Source organism: Xiphophorus hellerii, chromosome 13 (genome assembly GCF_003331165.1).
Source record: "Xiphophorus hellerii strain 12219 chromosome 13, Xiphophorus_hellerii-4.1, whole genome shotgun sequence".
NCBI classification, from domain to species: domain Eukaryota; kingdom Metazoa; phylum Chordata; class Actinopteri; order Cyprinodontiformes; family Poeciliidae; genus Xiphophorus; species Xiphophorus hellerii.
Window position 1 is genome coordinate 23,763,557 of NC_045684.1, and position 18,692 is coordinate 23,782,248.

Consider the following 18,692-nt stretch of genomic DNA (forward strand, 5'->3'; position numbering starts at 1 on the left):
CATTTTTTCACTCCACAGTCCTCCCTATCTCTCTACCATCTGGTATCCTCTTCCATCTCTGACATTACCTTCAGCATTCTTTATCTTTGCCCTGAAAACACGATGCTCCACTGACTCCTGACTATAATCACGGGACTTCCCTTGGGGACCTGATCGAGGACTGATGCCAGTGGGCCGATCTATGTGGCAAGAATGTCCCCGCAAACCCTTCAAAAATATCTTCCAAAAATATATTTTAAAAAAAAGGTAATTACGAATATTAATAACAATAATAATAATAATACTGATACACCCAGGCATATATACGCACACACTATCACACATGCGCTCTGCTGAAATTAAATCACACACTTCGACGCATACTCGCCAACACACTCACACATACGCGCGACCTGGGCTAACCAATGCACTAATCGCCTGCCCCGGGCATAGGAGGAGCTTGGTGCTTAAGTAGGCTGCCAATCAGTCCGTCAGCTCCACATCCACAAAGCTCCCGCGGCCAGACGCTCGCATCACTCCGCTCTCGAGGTGCCAAACTGCGGCTCTGACATTAGCTACTCCGTGGCGGCGGAGAGGAGGAGAGAGAGGAGACGCGTTGGCAGTTTCGGAAATAAAGGGGGCATCTTCAGGTTTAGACAGCAACCCCCCACCCTCCCTCCTCCTCCTGCCTTTTTTTTTCTATCTGAGGATTCCTACTTTCTTTCTTTTCTTTTCTTTTTTCTTGCTGTATTCCTCTTTTGACTTTTGTGGAGCTCTGTACCGCACGGACTTTTTACGCCCCTCTTCCCCGGACATGTCTTTCCCTCAGCTGGGGTTCCCCCAGTTCCTCAGCGCCTCACATGAGGTGTACGGGAGCGAGCGGCCGGCCTCGGCCGCCCGGGACGGAAGCACGGAGGGCGCAGTGAGCTCCTCGGCTACGGCCGCGGCTGTCGGCTCTATGCTGGGGATGTACGGAAGCCCGTGGGCGGCTCCGAACTACAGTGCCTTTCTGCCGTACAGCGGAGCGGCGGACCTCGCCCTCATATCCCAGATGGTAAGAGCTGCTACTCTAGGCGCTCAGGTGTTATAAGACAGCTCCATGCGCAGACCGTGGTTTTTTTTCTCCCTTTCTGCGCATTTAAACATCTAGAAAGTAAACTTTTCACTGAAAAAAAAAAAAAAAAAACGCCGTTTCTGCAAAACTCCGGTATTGTAAGTCAAGTTTAATTTCTTCTTAGCTCCCGTTATTTGTTTGTACGCTGAGTTATTTTAAAATCTTCTGAATTGTTAACTAAAACGTGTCAATTTTGATAGACTTTTTTTTTTTTTTTCATAACACCGCTAAAATATTTTAAATTGATCTGACATTGTTGTACGGTCAAAAAAATTAATTCTACATAAAATTATTTTTATTTTGTCACTTCAAAAACATACCTGCGCATATTTTTTTTAAAAATCTGCAGGGTATATAATAGTGCTAGTTGTTTGGAGTAAAACTATATTATTTTGTTTTTAATTTGAAAGGAAGTAAAATTATATCCGAAACAACAACAATTATTTCTGGAGTTAATTTTGGTGGGGCACTATTTAATACACTGGTTAAAATAACGGTTGCAATTTATCCAATAAATTTAACCAACATTTTGCTAACATAATTTCTGCAGTTTAACAAAACAGGAGGGTAAATTCAGTGTAAATCCAATTGCCCACGTATATGAGTTACACTCTAAAAAAATGTTTTGAGATCATTTCTGCTCATCCAGTTTATCCTCCAATGTTGTGAAGAAACAAAAATCGATGACTGGTTTTTAACTGTGACTGAAGAACAATAATAAAACTTTAAATCTATTCTAACCAGCTTTTCCCCTGATACGTGTCATTTAGTTTGATGGCAGGAAGTTTGACCTTAGCATTAGCGCTAAACTTTTTTTTTTTTTTTTTGCTGAACTTTTAAAACTCGATACAAATTAAAATGCTGGCAGAACCTCAAGTCTTGCGATAATTCTTATTATTTAGTGAGGTAATTGATTCATAATAAAACCAATATAAACATATCAGCCTCACTCTTCACTTTTGGGTCTCACAAACAATTCTAATCGAAATTGTAAACATTGTTTAACATCAAAAACTGATACACTTTAATAAGATTTAAAGTAGGGCTAATATTTAATCCGTTCCAAAAGCAGAAGAAGAAGAAGAAGAAAAAAAAATCCCGTTTTACAGTGTAGACGTCATTCAACAAGTTGCCTTCCTCTCCCCGGTGCTATTCCCAGAGCTCCCAGTACGAACTGAAGGACGGCCCGGGCTCCCACCCAGCGGCCTCGCTGCCCGTCCACCCCGCTCAGGGCTTCTACCCGTACGGCCAGTACCCTTACGGGGACCCGTCCCGGGCCAAGACGGCCACCAGGGAGACCACCAGCACCCTGAAGGCCTGGCTGCAGGAGCACCAGAAGAACCCGTACCCCACCAAGGGGGAGAAGATCATGCTGGCCATCATCACCAGGATGACGCTCACACAGGTTGGCAGCAGCAGCAGCGATTTCTGACGCACAATAATGTTTTTTTGCACTAAGGTGAAACAAGATACGATTTAGCAAAATCCTTTTTTATAAAATATGTGTTATATAAGGTAGTTTTTTATTCATTATTGTAGAAATTATGAGATAATTAAAATGGCTGTAGTGTTTTTAAAAAGAGAGAGAAAAAGTTTGCCAGCAGTAAAAAACAAATAAAATGTAACTATTAAAGAACAGCGTGCGCTTTATCATATATTTAAGAAGATTTCAAAATGTTTTCTCTCCTCTCCCAGGTCTCCACGTGGTTCGCGAACGCTCGCAGGCGCCTGAAGAAGGAGAACAAGGTGACCTGGGGCCGCAGCGCGGAGGACCGGGACGGCCGCATCTTCAGCAGCGACAACGAGGACGAGCACGGCAAGACCGGCAGCGACGACGAGGAGGAAGAAGAGGAGATCGATTTGGAAACTGTCGACGTCGAGAGGCCGGAGGAGCAGCGCGCTGGGGAGCCCGGCTCCGGGAAGGGACAGGGGGAAGCGGGCCTCTCCGTCAGGGAGCAGGCCTCCACGGAGAGCGGGAGGACGCTGTCGACGGAGGCCGGGGACAAGCTCGCGGCGGAGCGGTCGCCGAGCATACCGGAGTGCCAGAGAGCGCCGCAGAGCAAACCGAAAATCTGGTCTTTGGCGGAGACCGCCACGGCCCCCGACAGCGGCTCGCACAAAACTGCTCCCCCCGCGGCCTTCGCGCAACAGGCGGCTTTGGCTTCCGCCGGCCACCCGGCCTTGCTGCCGGGTCACGGAATATACACTTGTCAGATCGGCAAGCTGCACAACTGGGCCAACGCGGCTCTGATTAACGCCAACTCTATTCTGAACATGCGGTCGCTGCTGGGCGGCGCGCCGCCCGGACACCTGCCGCTGCACGGAGCGGCGCCGGCGCCCGCAGCCACGGCGGCCGGCGCCGGGACGTCGGACTCGGAGGATGACAGCGACGTGGAGTCATCGGGAAGCTTCAGCCCAAAAAGAGATGGTAGCCATGTTATTTCCGTTAACCATTATCTGTCGGGGACTTTTTAACAGCACGTGGCCACCTTCCTCAAATAATTAAGTAACTTCACTTTTGGCAACAAAAAAACGTATAAAATTTAGGCCATTATTTTGTGACGACATTCAATTTAAATGTTATTTACATAGCGCCACTTCACAACAAATGTCTCCACTCACACGACATAAAAATAATTAAAATTCAATCTACATACATTCCATTTGATCCTAGTTACAGAACAGTAAAGGAAGCTCAATTAATTATTAAAAGCAGTTTAAAAAGTTTCTGTCTATGGAAACCAAGCAGATTGCATGGAGTATTCAATGAACACACCAAAAAGAAAAATGAAACATCCAGAAACAAGAAAATACACCAAAATTAATTTGTCATGCCATTAAAAAAAAAAAATTGCTATAAATGTGTATAAACAGTAAACATTTAAGCAGATATTAGTTCTGGATAAGATCTGATTTGATTTCTTTTTGCAGATGAGGACAGCGAGCGCAGACCCGATTCCCTGAAGTCTCCCTTTCAGCTCATCACTGACAGGTGATCATTCCCGACGCGTTATTATTGTGACACCATCAGCTCTAATTCTGCGAGGCTCCAGCTAAATGAAGCTCAGAGCAGAGGTAAACAGCGTCACATGCGAGCGGGCAGCAGGCGCATAAATCATGTGATTTAGCACTTAAACGCCTCACCAGGCAGCAGAGCAAGATATCAGCCCTCCTGCTTCTCCCCCTGCTCCGTCAGCGGCTTTATCACCACCTAATGTCATTTAAATAATGTGCCACTATTTATTCAGACGCCCCCCCCCCCCACACACAGACCACCCTCTTCTCCACCCCTCTGCGATTGAGGCTAATGTGTGAGACGGCAACATCAGCAATGAAGTGGAGTGAGACACACACCCGTTTATTTAATTTCCATAAGCAGAGGCCGATATTAAAACAACGCGTGCGTGAATGACACTTTTTGCTCCTTTTTTTTTTTAATTAGTATTATTATTTTGAATAACTCGTCTGTTTTTGGTTCCCTCTCCTCAGACCTCACCACGGAACGACGCCACAGCGAGTTCTGACGACGACGTTATGAGAAGACGGAGCAAAAAAAAAAACTTTCTATAAGAAAAAAGGAGGGGGAAAGCAGAAAAAGAATAATTTTATTTAATGGAGAACAGTTAAATGAAGGCTATTTTTCTGAAAGCTTGACCAGTTATAGTGTTAGCGTTCACATGCAAAAGAGATGTCAGAGATTTGCTTGTTTTGTTTTTTTCTCTCCTTTTATGTGTTTTTTCTATTTGCTTCTTCTGCTCTTCTGTTGTGAATGGGAAAAAAAAGAAAACCCTTGGAAATTTGTAAATACACATTATGAATTTGTCTTTAAAGAGTATATTTTTTTGGGACCTAAATAAATGTCAGTATAAGCGTTTATTATTGAAAACCTCTCCACTTTTTTGGTTAGTGTTTTTAGAAGAAATCTGACTAGCATGTGTCAAACTAACACGGTTACAAAAACATTTGAACCAAAAATGAATAACAACTTATTTTTTTTTCCTTAAAACAAAAAAAAACGTTTGTTTGTTCTGGTCTTAAAATAAGATAAGATATTGTTTATCACATTTTGTTCTGTAAATTGACGTAAACATACATAAGAAACACCTGTTGGATTCAGTCGCCGTGGTAGCACTTATTGCTCTTTTCTTCTTCTGCTGCTGCTTATGGAGTGACATACCTGCCACCATCTATTAGCTGGTTAGTTATTGAGGCAGATCCAGGCTGATTTAATGACATGCCAATTGGACCCGGCCAACACTTACATTATGAGGCCCATATGGGTAGAAAATGGTCTGAAAAATGTTATGTGGGACCCAATGGTTACCAAGTGTGTTAAAATTTAAAGTTTTTTCTTATTACCCTAATGAGACCCAGATAGGAACTATCGAGTACCCAACTGAGTTTGGGATACCTGTGAGGTTTGTTTTGACGTCCATCTTGTGCCCAGTCCACTTAGTACCCATCCAGTCATGAAAAAACCATATGGGGCCCATAGACTCATACTGTCAGCTATATTTTAAACCAGTGGGAGATTAATATGAGACATATTTGGTATAGGAGCTTTCCTTCATCCAGCTGACAAGATGGGGGCGTTTAGGACAATGTTAGTCTATCCTCCATTCAAAGCAGTCGGGGTTTTTCTCTTAAAACATAAACACTGTTGCAATAGTAGAATATTTTCAGATAAGAATCTAAAATAACCTATGGCTCATAAATTGTAGCCTCCTTTTGGCTAATTGACTGCAGTACACTGCGACATTTGAGGCAGGGGCAGTACGGTATGATGGCCAGTAAAAAACTACAACAACAGGTAAATGTGGTTTACCTTGAGAGTTCTCGTAGTTTGTTCTCGACTCGGGTTCAGGGCAGAACTCTTGTAATGTGTTGCCTGATTTGTCAGAGATTTTAAATGTGCAGGAACATCTAGGGAGACCTGTGATGATTTCCCAGGTATTCTGCGCTTTACTTTGACCGAAGTACGAAATGTTTTGGCTGCAAAGAACTTTGTTCTTGTTCTCGCCACGTCCAGGCAGTGAACAAATTTCTCTGTGTTTTTGGTAAAGTTTGTGCAGAACCGTATTGCATGCTCCATCACGTTCTCTGGCGTCTCGTGGAGACAGTTGATACGTCTTTAAACATCAGGCCACGACTGTTTGCGTTTTCCACAACTTGAAATAATTCGAAAGAGACAAAAATGTGTCCTTTTTAGTGACGGAGACATTGAGCAGCCATGTTTTGGTCAGCAACAGGTGGGGGAGCACACATCACTATGGCATTTCCTCAGACATTTCATCGCAAGACCTTGAGGCGCTTCGTTCTTGGTGCAGTTTTTGCGTGTGCGGATGGGAAAACAGCCAATGGCACTAGACCAGAGCAACCACTTTGAGGTCGCGGTCTCGGTACGGTTCCAAACAGTTTGTTTGTTTACGGAGTGAATGTGATCCAACAAAGCTACCAGGTTGTATGATGCAAACTTGATCCAAATGCCTTCCTGTAGCCAGATTTGTGTTGCATTGTGGGATGCTGTAGAGTAAACATACAAATAGGAAAAGGCTATGAAACCTTTATGATGGTACACTGAAGTAGTAACCAGAAACACACTGATGATATGATTAAACTCTCCTTTGTTTCCTACAGAATCGACTTCCTGTATCTACACATGTGAGTTGGGTAATAACTACAGTTACATTTACTTGAGTTTCGTTTTTGGGGGAAAAAATGTTATTTTTAGGAATATTTTTTACGACTTTTTGTTCTGGATACTCTACCCACTGTAACTGCACTGATGAAGAACAAACTCGTTTTAACCAAAAATCTACAATTTTTGTTAAAGATTTATAAGTTCTATACTGAATGAAATTGATTTTACCTGATTTTGTCATTCATATGAATTATATTCATTTTGGCTTTTAAAATAACAAAATTTCCACGTAACTTTACGTCTTGATCCGTCTGATGATGTCAAATATCAAGCGATCGATGTTTTGCTCAGTTACTCAGCACTTGACTAGACTTTTTACTAAATACTTTTTTATTCTTACTTGAGTCATTTCTTGGAAGGCTACTTCTTACTTTTACTTGAGTAAAACTACGTTGAAGTATTGATACTCTTACTTGAGTAAAATTCCTGTATTTTTACTCACTGTGAGTAACTTCACTGGATGAAGAAAAAGCTCGCTTGAACCAAAACTTCGCCGGACACAGACACACATCTGAAGTTCTTGTTAAAGTTTCATATGTTTTATATTAATTTGGAGAAAATTTCCTTTTGCCTGCTATTGTTATTTTTGTAATTATGCTGTTTATATGAATTACTTTCATTTTGGCCTTTCAAATACTAACATTTCCACCTAACTTCATATTTTGGTCCATCTGCTGATGTAATCTCTAAATATTAAATGATCAGTTACTCAGTACTTGAGTTGACTTCTTACCAAATATGTTTTTTTTTCTACTATTTACTTTTACTTGAGTGAAAATACGTTGAAGTATCGCCATTCTTGAGTACAATTTCTGGGTACTCTACCCACCTCTGTATCTGACCAATGAACAGACTGAATAATTATTATTGTCTTAAAACTTTAATGCCACAGGAGATACCTGTTTTGATTTAGGGTCATTTCACATAAACATAATGTTATTATACAAAAGAATCTCCTAAAATGGATCCTATTGACTGTGTGTTCTTCACCATGATCTTCTTCCCTCGGCTCAGCACCTTGGAACTGACTGCAGACTCTGCGGAAATCAGAAATTGAAGATTTCTAGGACCTTGTGAACCTCGGCGCACCGTGCGCTCACAAGGCCGGGCCTCGGTTCTTTAATGTGGGATTATAACCCCCTCGGTGTCTCCGCTGCTGCCTCTGAAATATGGATCAGACGACCGGGAAAAGGCCAGCAGCCGGTATGGGGCGGCAGCCCCACGAGGGGGATGGGGCCGGGGTTTGTGTGGCATCCTTGTGATGGTCAAAGGCCCGAAGAGAGGAGGCTCAGAGTGAAAGAGGCTGGACGGTGGGGGGTCTTAGGGCTGTTAATGGTGAGTGTTTGTCAAAGCTGTGCTCCCACCACCACCACCACCTCACCCACTCTGTGCTTGGTTTAGAAATATATCAGCGTTTGAGGCTCTTAGGTTCAGCTTTTATTGTGGACAGTCCACTGTAAACGTAGCAACAGTTTTGTGTTTTTCCATTATGGTTTAGTTTTATTTCGTTGTGACTTTTTGTTTATCTAAACCACTTAACTTTAATTTGTTTTTGCTAGTTTCTATTAGTAAAATATTTAGTTTCAGTTTAGTTTTTATTAGTTGTAGTGGTTTTAGTTTTTTCTTACGTTGGTGCAGAATCGAAAAAGGTGAAAGTATTCAATTGTTGAACAAAAACTGACTGGTATTTTATTCCAACTTTTGCGGTCGCCGTTTTGCCGACTAGCGTAAAAGCTTCAAGGAGGATTATAAAGGGTGGGGATTTGCTGATAGCTGACGTAAACTGCTAGTGTGAGGGGAAAAAGTTCATCTCACATCAGTTCAAAAGGTTAATAAATAGATTCATGAACACAAAAATTAAGGATATTATATTTATAATTTCAATATGCTTTAGTTAGTTGTATAAAAGGAGAATATAGTTCCAGTTAGTTATAGTTTTCCCATTAACAACAGTTTTAAATATTTCAGGGTTTTTTTCTCAATTTCGGTTTTTTGTTATTTTATTAGTTTTACTTAACTATCATAACCTTGTAAGTAACTGATGTTCATGCGTTTAGTCAGGTTTACATTCAGATGAAGCCCTGCACAACAATGTGTGGAAAAAAGACAGAATCAAGAATAAAAGGATTTTACCTGTGGATTAACATCTGGCTCAGCTCTCGCTGATGAGCGCCAGTGTGGAGTGTTTGTTCTGATGGATCTGGCTAAACTAGTCGAGTGTTGTGTAAATTCAGGAGCACGGAAAATATCGAACAAAGAACCAGAACCACCAGATTTGTGGACCCAGATGGGCGACTCGCTGCTGCCACCTGACTCTCAACTTAGAGCAGAACGGAGCCCTGAGGATTCCCGTCCGCCTGAATCCGTAGGTTGGACTCGTAAACGTTATATTAAAAAGTATTTCAAACAGCAGAGTAGTCAATTTATCAGAATATCATACTTTTTTAAATCTATAATTTATATCTGAGACGGTCACATTTTAGAAACAACACAAGTGGCAAAGAGAAGTTGTCCATTTGGAAAATTGGAAACACTAAATATAATGTAGAAAGACAAGTTGATGCTGACCTTATCTTTGCTTTTATAGAATTAGACGAGACAAAACTTCCACAGCTGTTTTGGAAAAGTATTCACAGCCCTTATTTTATTTTTTTACATTTTGCCACATTACATCTTAAAACGTATTTTATTGGGACTTTATATGATGTGTTCTGATTTCATTCATATATATGTACAGTATATATATATATATAGATCTATATATATATATCTATATATATATATATATATATATATATATATATATATCTATATATATATATATATATTTTTTTTTTATTTATTTGTTATTTTTCCCTTTTTGTTTTGCCAAACTCTCTTTGCAGAAATAGCTCCAGCTCAGTTAGATTGGATGGAGTAAAGAGCAATCTCTAGTCTTTTAACGGGTTATTAGTTTCCATGAGGGTGTTACTTTAACTAGGCCATTTTAGCATATGAAAATGCTCTGATCCAAATTATTTTATTGTGGCTGCATGTTTAGGATTGTCACCCTGCTAAAAGGAAGTGGCATGCGATAATACATATTTTGGAGTCGATCTAATACCAAGTAAATATAGGGCCAGTATCGCCAATACCGATACTGATACTTTTTAAAAACTTGGACGAAGCTTAAATGTGTCAACAAAATACTTTAATAACATATCAACATGATTGGTGTCCATTTTTCCTAACTAAACAAGGCATATAAAAAAGTAAGAGTTGAGGCACTACAGTGAAAAAATAAAATTAAACGTCAAGATGTAATCTGACACTAAAGTATTGATCTTAGGCCCCTAATGTTGATACTGTAATAATACCGACTTGGTATCAATATTTCGTATCGATTCGTCCACCTGAACGGTTTTGTTGCAGTGTCATTGTGTATTTAGAACAAACCATCATCCAGTCAACTCTAACCAGCTAAAGAACGGCATTCCCACAGGGGTATCAGAATGAAAGGGTACTGAATGTTTTATTAGTTAAAAAAATTAGAAATTAATGTTCTTCCCCTTTCATCTTGCAATTATACTCCGCTTTATCTGACAAAATCCCAACGAAACGCACCGAAGTTGAATACTTATAACTCTATCGTTCAATCTGTCTATATTTTCACAGTTCGTGTGAGCAACTGTGAATCCGGCGAGAAAAAAACAAGGAAGGGAGAGAGATGATGATGATGATGATAGAGTTTTCATTGATGTGAGAGCAGCAGCGTGGAAGGACGCCAGATACTTGAGGCCATTTTCACTTCCTCTGCCAGCCCTGACAGACTGCCATCAGCGGCGTTGAGGAAATTATTAGGCACTCTGCACACGCTTCCCTTCGTCTGCACTTCGTCCCAGCCTGGCGGCATGACCGACGCTCCGCCCGCCCAAACAATATGGTATTCTTTCAGAGTTGGAAACTGCGGCGAGCTTAGCATGATGGAGCCGAAAATGACTTCAAACAGCTTCTTTTTTTTTTATCAGTTTCACAGAGTGTCCAAAATATGTTTTGCTATTAAAAAAAAAGAAAAAAAAAATCAAACCGTGATTTGCTTTTCCTGGCTAGTGTTGCTATGAATGTCTTTTTAAGAAATTTGATTTTACACATTATGTTGGACCTTCGTCACCTAAACAGCCGGAAAACTTGATCAAAAGTAGACTGGCATGCAATTTAAAACAGAGGGAAGAAAGATCATCACAAAGATTTATTTGTTGAGAAAGAGTAAGAAAAGTGTAGAAATAATAAGCTCACAGGCTCTAATATTTATACACTACGTCTTTGCAAGCAGTGACCCAATTTTTTCTTTGCTATCAACAAACTTTGGGTATTTAAGTGATCATCTTATCAGAAAGAAAGGATTTTATTTAAATGATCCCTATTAGAGACAAAGAATATTGAGCTATTGAGTCACAGTAACAAGAAGGATGTTTGAATGAGTCAAAGTGATGCATTCAAAACTAAGAACACTGCAACAACAGTCAGGCATGGTGGTGGCAGTGTGAGGTAGCGGGGCTTGTTAAGTGCCACCAATGCAAAGTGGTTGGAATATTTAAGGAGAACTGCCTTCAGATTGTTTACCTTCCCTTTAAATCAGTAGCCAAACTGTTAAACTTGGACAGTGTTGGATGATTTTCCAGGACAATTATTCCAAACAAAACTGGTTTTAGAGTCAAAGCAGAATGCTGATATTAAGCTTCTGGAATGGCCTAATAGCTTGTTCAGTGTGAGGAAACTGACTAGTTTAGCTGAGTCCTAGCATTTCTGATAGAAAAGAATTAGGAAATTTCCAGCCAGAATAATACCAGGGGCTACGAGAAAGGAAGTTCTATCTCTACAGCTTCCTAAGATGTGTTTATTCAGATATTAGTGTGTGGTTTAGAGGAAAAATACACAATATCTTCAAACCAAAATTTAGCAAAGTTGCATGTTGTGTAATCATTCCACCTAGCTTAAAGGAAATCCCTAAAATTGTTGTGATATTCTTGCATTTGTTGTCTGGTCATTGGATTCCTAAGTGGTTTTGCTCGATTCTCATCTCCCCTCGGGGATTCCTCTGATTGAGCTCGATTTCTTCGGTTGAATTTCTACCAGGCCTATCAGCAAACAGAAGGAGTCGTGAACGATGAGGCAGATTTTATGCTGTTTTAGAATTGCAGTCTGCCTATAGTTGTAGTTTGGCACCGGCAGTGGAGGAAGTGAACAAAGTCAGAGCAAGAAGAATGTTTAAGACGTTTTATTGCTGGCAACGACGTCATGGCCCTGCTCCCCGTGGGGTTGATTACACCACGCGCAATTTCCAGCGAGCTTAATTGAGTTGGCGCGTTACATACGTTACGGCCGAAGGTTAGCGATTGGATAAAATCAGCTCCAATCATTTAAAACTTCAACAGACTCCACGTCTCCGACAAGCAATCGTTTCTCAATAACTGCGAGTCCTGACCCACGAAGTTAAACTTAGAACAAGGAGCTGGTTTTTATCAGGTCATTGCATTTGTGTTGTCAGTCCTATTCTGTACAGGTTAGAAGCACTTTGTTGATGATGCAATCTTTTTCCTAAGAAACTTAAAATCAGTGTTGATATTGTTGTTTGAAACACTGCCAGCTTGGTGGTTATCTTAAATCTGTAGACATTTTAGAGGCATAATCGCTCCTCAAACGTTCAGTGTGAACAATGTCTTCTTTGCTACTTTGGTATTGTGACGCAGCCTCTTTGATGGGCTGTAATCCTTGCTAAAGAGGGAAGATTATGGATTATTTGCCTCTGATTAGCCTATCCCAATGGTCCTTTCTTTCAGCAGTCTCGCCCACGATATAAACTCCTCCGGTTTTCGCTCCTCCTGTTTCGTCTTGCTGGGACGCTCGAAAACCGAACAATAATTGCCCTCGATGTGCTACTCCCCCCCCTCCCATCCTCACCCTTAAACTATCCTCCTGCGGTCATGCCCACATGTGTAAGGGCCCGCCGTTCCATGAATAGATTTGTTAAAAGCCACTGGCGGATGAGAGAACCCCAAGCCCTGCAGCCTGGTGCCTCGTGTACGTCCTTCCCCCCCGCCCTACTTTCGACGTACTCTCCATGGGAGCAAACTCCCCTACCTCCACACAGCACCTCATCCCACAGCGACTAGCTCGCCTGCTCTTCTCTGCTCCATCCGCCACGCAGAGATAATCAGGCTTATGTAAAGACGACGTGCTCTTTTGACAGTCATCAGCTCATCAGTGATCCAATCAAGTCCAATTCTGCCATTGTTCGCCCCCTCAAAGTGCCCCCCAAATCCGCTTGCGCAGGAGAGATGTCCCAGCACTCTTTATCCTGCCAATCACTCATGACATTCTTGCCAATGTTGCCATGGCCTGGGGTCGGAGGTCGTGAAAACAGAAAGCGTGAGCTGACTCTGGGAGAATGGTAAGGCGCTCAAAGGGGAGACGCCCTTCCTCGAAGGCCAATGGCCCGGCCAACTCAGGGGGTAAATGTAGACAAGTTAGGAATCTATAGTCCCGCTGAGAGGTCCAGTGGAACTGAAAGAGATGCGGGTGAGGCTGGTGAAAAAAAAAAACATAGGACAATGAGACAAGAAGCAAAGGGAGATGAAAGAGGGTAACAAAGGTGTTGGAAAGAATCAGGGAGCGCAAAAGGACAGGTCAGTGTTTTATTGGCTTTCGTGAAACTGACCTCGATTGGTGTGAACAGCCTCCAGAGAAATTTTCAATCGGGACAGTTTTTTTTATATTTAAACTTAAGGAAATAATGTTGGGTCCCTGCGAGCGTTGGCTGTAATTTGAAATGGAAATGCACTTCCATGACGCAACGAAGCATGTGACTGGAGGATAAGCGGGGTGCAGGGGTTAAATCTGTTGTAATGTTGTGAATAGAAGCATTTTTTGTACTCCGTGTGTACGTAAGTGAGCAAATGTTTAGCCTGAACAAGATATCATAGGGAATTTATGCTATTCACTGTTCCTCCATAGGGATTAGTGGAATTAGCCATTCGCACAAAGGCAAAGTATCAAAACTCATGGGTAATTCAACAAGCTCCACAATGTAGAGTTTACCGAGCGCCGTTCCTGCTTAGCCTCCGTTTATTGTCTCGTTGCAGCTGCGAGTAGCATGCAGACAAATGGCAAACATTGTCACTCCCTTTTAAAGGAGACAAATTTAATATACAGGGAACATACACGCAACAAATGCTATAAAAGAGGGGAGTGATGATTCTTTTCTTTTGTGTGCCCATTCATGGCAATAATCTGAGGAAAGAGACAGATTAGGATGGAGGGGTGGGAGTTAGGGGCGGTTTGTGTTTAGGTGTTCGCATCGCTGGCTCCTTTCAGCCATTTTGAAACAGTGTTTATCCACCGGTTTGTTCTAGCACAGCAACGTAGCTTGGTGTGCTGCTGCGAGAGTCCTGAGGGGGACTGTGGACTCGCTGCGTCTTTGTTCAGAATCCATTCAGATGTTCGGGTGTGTTGGTGCTGGGCAGGGAAGCAGCAGAGAATTAATGCATATGTGATCTATGCTCTTTTTTGTTGGTTTCTGGGTGTGTAAAATGTCTGAGACAGCAAGAAAAGGGCTCCACAAATACTTGTGAAGACCAAACCATAGGTTGAATGGTGATGGAACTAGTAAACTCTTGGTTAAAATGTTCACTTCCAAAGAGCATTTTGGGCTACATTTTAACTACAGTTACTGATTGTTTGACCACAAAAGCTCTTAAAACAAGAGAAATCAAATCAGTTTATTGATATGGTGCCAATTTATAACTCAAGTTGTCTTAGGGCACTTTACAAAGCAAGTTATTTTAGTCCGAGCATGCTCTACATTCAAACTTGATCCTAGCTTTCAAACAAAGCAGTCAAATTGGTTAAAACAAATGTAAAGAAACCCAACAGATTGCATCGAGTCATTGACTTGCAGCAGTCACTTCTCCTGGAACAATCCATCGCATCACCTGTTGCATGTGGCGACAGTGGACAATCGCTTGTGTTGTGTCATTGACTTAACAGTGATCCCTCATACTGATGCATGCATGTGGCGACAGAGGACAGGAAAACTCCCCTTTAGCAGGAAGAAACCTCCAGGAGACCTTGCAGTGTGTGAATTAGCATTTACTACAATCAACTGGGGGTTTGAGAAGACAGGCCATGCACACAATAAACACACAGCAGCACCGAACCAGGAGTACTTTCTGTGTTAAAGAGAAGCAAAAATGTTAACGGAAGTACTAAGTCCATTAGATGATTCATGTAGTACAGAAACACAGCTGAGCTCAGATTGGCTCTGTGCCGACTTCAGGTCAACAGGGTAAAAGGCAGCACATACAAAAGCTTAACTAGTAGCTTTGTGTAGCTACTAGTGTAGCTACCGATACACATGTCCAAGTGTATCGGCAGAAGTAGCTCAGCAGAAGACGCTTCCAGAAAGATGCCAGAAGGAGGAGGAACAGGGATTTCTTTGTGTCAATGGGTCTCATCGGAACAGACAGACGTTACATGTGGGGTACCCCAAGGCTCAATCCTAGGACCACCTCCTATTTCATATCTGCATGCTGCTGCTAGATCATATTATAGTAAGAAATATGATTAGTTACCATAACTGACAGATGATACACAACTATACATTACGATGTCACCAGGTGACTTTGAACAAACCAAGCACTGAGCAAGTCAATATGTGGATGTGCCAAAACTTTCTCTAGCTGAACTGAAGCAAAACTGAAATTATCTTTGGACCTAAAGAAGAACAATCAAGAGTCAGCACAGAGCTTTCAGCTAGAAACTAGCTGTAATACCTGGAAACCTGAACTTTCAGAGACAAATAAAGACGATTACAAAATCGGCCTTTTATCACCTAAAGAACATTTCCAGGATTAGAGGACTAATGTCCCAGCAAGATCTAGAAAAACTCCTCTGTGTGTTTATTTTTAGTCACACTGAATACTGCAGTAGTGTCTTCAGAGGTCTGCCTAAAAAAAATACAAATAAATTTAAAAAATCATATAGCTGCAGCTGATCCATGACATTTGACAAAATATATTGTGTATTGCATGTTTCACAATTGGTGACTGTATGATGTTTTTATGATGTAAAGCACGTCGAACTGCCAAAATCCAGAAAAAAACAGTTTAGCTAAATTCAAGATGGTTGTAAGCTAAAAGAAGCCATTAAAATCAAAGAAAAATAAGACAGGGTTTTGAAAAGATTTGTTACACATAACAATTTCAACACCTTTCAGAGACGCTTTCTGTTGGTTTGTCTGAGGAGCAGATTGAAGACGTGGATTGTGCCCAGTGTACAGTAGTAGCGCCGTGCTCTTCCTCCCTCCCTCTGCTGTCTTTCACTTGGTGGATAATGAGATATGACTCACGGGTCACATATCTTCACAGTGTAATTACACATGAAATGTGTGCGTGTGTGCACGCAAACAGTTTGCGATGCAATGTGAGTCCTCATTCATTTGCCCAAGTCGTTTAGGGTAATAGAGCTTAATGGAGTGTATTAACCCCGTCCAGCTTGCATTTCCCTCTTTGTGTGTGTGTGTGTGTGTTCGTGCACGTTCACGGGGAAAGGAGAAACCTGCCAACTGTTTATCTGCAGGAGACACACACACTCAGGGGGGAGTGGAGATCTGGTTTCCCACTGTCACAGATGCTAAACCGCCTCTCCATTAGCGACGTGATTGGAGTGGACACAGAAAACCAGCAGCCTGGCTCCCAAAGGGGCTATCGGAGGAAATGACTGGCCAGCCTTTCTCAGGGGAACGTCAGCACACTAGAAAGAAGCACTTAACGGACTGATATCACATGCAACTTCTCCGTCAGCTGGGCTGTGTGAGTTCTGGTTCATTTTATAGTTTAGAGCCCCAATCAGTCCTTTAATTTGGAGAAAAGGGAGGCTCTCTTTGGCTTTTCATTTTGTGGTATGATTAGAATAAACAATTCCTTTAATACCACACAGCTATGAGCTAACCTGAACCTTCAGTCACGTAAAGACAATTACAAAGTGAGCCTTCTATCACCTAAAGAACATTTCCAGGACTGAAGGACTAATGTGTTAGCAAGTTCTAGAGAAACTCATCCATGCATTTTGTGGCCTTGATTACTACAGTAGTGTCTTCACAAAGTTTGGTTTAGCACAAAAACATTTAAAAGATGTCTTATTGTTGGCGTGTCAAACTCTGGTCCACTGGACCACTGGTCAACTTTGCTTTCCCAGAACCGAACATGCAGAAGCAACATTCAGCTTCTATGCTCCACTAATCTGAAACAACCTTCCAGAAAACTGCAAAACAGCCGAAACACTGAGTTTCTTTAAATCAGGACTACAAACACCACCTGCTCAGAGTTGCCTTTGATTAGTAGAACACTGATCAACATATTCAATATATATTTTCTTGATGATTGTGCTGATATTTAACTAAATGCTATGTTTATTACTTGTTTCATAATGTGTGACTGTAAGGTGTTTTTATGATGTAAGGGACTTTGAACAGCCTTATTGCTGAAATGCGCTATAGAAATAAACTTGATTTGAGCTCTAGAAAATTAAGTTTGATCTAGTGAATAGCTTCTCTGTGACTTTTTCTGTTTATAGCCACAATCGTGAGGCATTCAGCAACTCATCTTTGTGTCTAAAATTGAGTAAATTAATTTAAAGCCCGACACTGTTGGTGGCCTTAAATCCTGGGAGGTCCAACCAGAGATGGAACATGAAATCTGCAAACCACACCTAAGTGTAACTATGCATGCAGACACTCAGGGCTACTTTGTTGTCTTTGGTTTGGTCACCACACTGTGCTGATCCCTTAACCCCGGTCAATAACTTCTGCAAGCCGAGCCCTTTGCACCCTGAGGGTAACAACACCACACAGAGACGTTCACATCACTGCATTCCCCATCCACAGTTTTTTTTTTAAATTTATTGTTTTTAGCTGCAGTAGCTTCAAAACACCAGAGGATGGCACCTGAGGTCTAAGCACTGATTTGCTGTGGACAATGAAGCGATTAATCCCTGAGTAAGTGGAGTTCCCTGTAAAACAGCAACTCTGTGATTAAATGTGCATTCTTGTATACTTTTTTGGTTTTGGGGATTCATCTTTAGTTGATCATCTTGCATTTTAGTTCTGTCTCATTAAGGAATTCAAATAATTATTAGAAACATTCTGCATTTTTAACAATAACCAAAGTATTTCAAGGTTTCATAATAGTTTTTTTGTATATATATATATATCTTTGCCCTACAAAAAGTTAAAATGCATACCAGAATACTGATTTTTCAAATGTTATAACTCTGCATTACATTTTAAACACACAGACAAAATAACATAGTTGAGGTGAGCTAAAATGTTTATTCTGGGACTGGGGAAAAAAAAAAAAAAAAAATTACGTAGGTCATTATTTTAGAAACGTGACAATATTCGTTTACCATAAATGCTGCGTCATAACTTTAATTTTGGTTGGCCAGGAGTTGTTCAGGTTTTTTGCACTCATGTCCTCCACAGAAATGCCAGACGGTTCTTTCAGGTGTTTTCTAGTCAGAAACTTCATCCATTTCACGCTTGGCTAGCTAAAGGAGCAAAGCAGCTTTTTGACTGGTAGCCAATCAGAAAGATAATCATGGTAAATAGAATTTCATTAAAAGATTTTACCTTGCATTTTGTAATGATTTAAAAATAAATACAATTTTATTCTTACAAATTTCAATAAAAGTATGCTTGAAAATTTTATTGGATTCAGTTTTTCCCCCCTCCATTTTTTCTTCTCATCTTTAGGGTTAATGCCCCTCTGGGTCCCCCTGGGGGTCACCGCTAGAAAAAACACTGGTTTTCTTAAATAAATGGATAGTCAGGAGTTGGAATGGCGCAGTCCGAGTCCAGATCTA

At 41.2% G+C, this 18,692-nt stretch overlaps 1 protein-coding gene across 1 annotated transcript; it reads left to right on the forward strand.

Moving 5' to 3' along the window:
- The first annotated feature begins 348 nt into the window (after positions 1 to 348).
- On the forward strand, positions 349 to 4,969 carry irx1b (iroquois homeobox 1b). The gene is made up of 5 exons (XM_032581694.1): positions 349 to 1,033; positions 2,253 to 2,498; positions 2,789 to 3,521; positions 4,025 to 4,085; positions 4,583 to 4,969. Exons 1-5 carry the CDS (start codon positions 794 to 796, stop codon positions 4,629 to 4,631), a joined length of 1,329 nt encoding a protein of 442 aa, XP_032437585.1. The 5' UTR covers positions 349 to 793; the 3' UTR covers positions 4,632 to 4,969.
- The last annotated feature ends 13,723 nt before the right edge of the window (positions 4,970 to 18,692 follow it).

Coding starts and splice junctions, on each gene's coding strand:
- irx1b (XM_032581694.1), top strand. CDS start 794: ATGTCTTTCCCTCAGCTGGGGTTCCCCCAGTTCCTCAGCGCCTCACAT. Junction 3,522..4,024: donor CTTCAGCCCAAAAAGAGATG/GTAGCCATGTTA, acceptor TTCTTTTTGCAG/ATGAGGACAGCGAGCGCAGA. Junction 4,086..4,582: donor TTTCAGCTCATCACTGACAG/GTGATCATTCCC, acceptor CCCTCTCCTCAG/ACCTCACCACGGAACGACGC.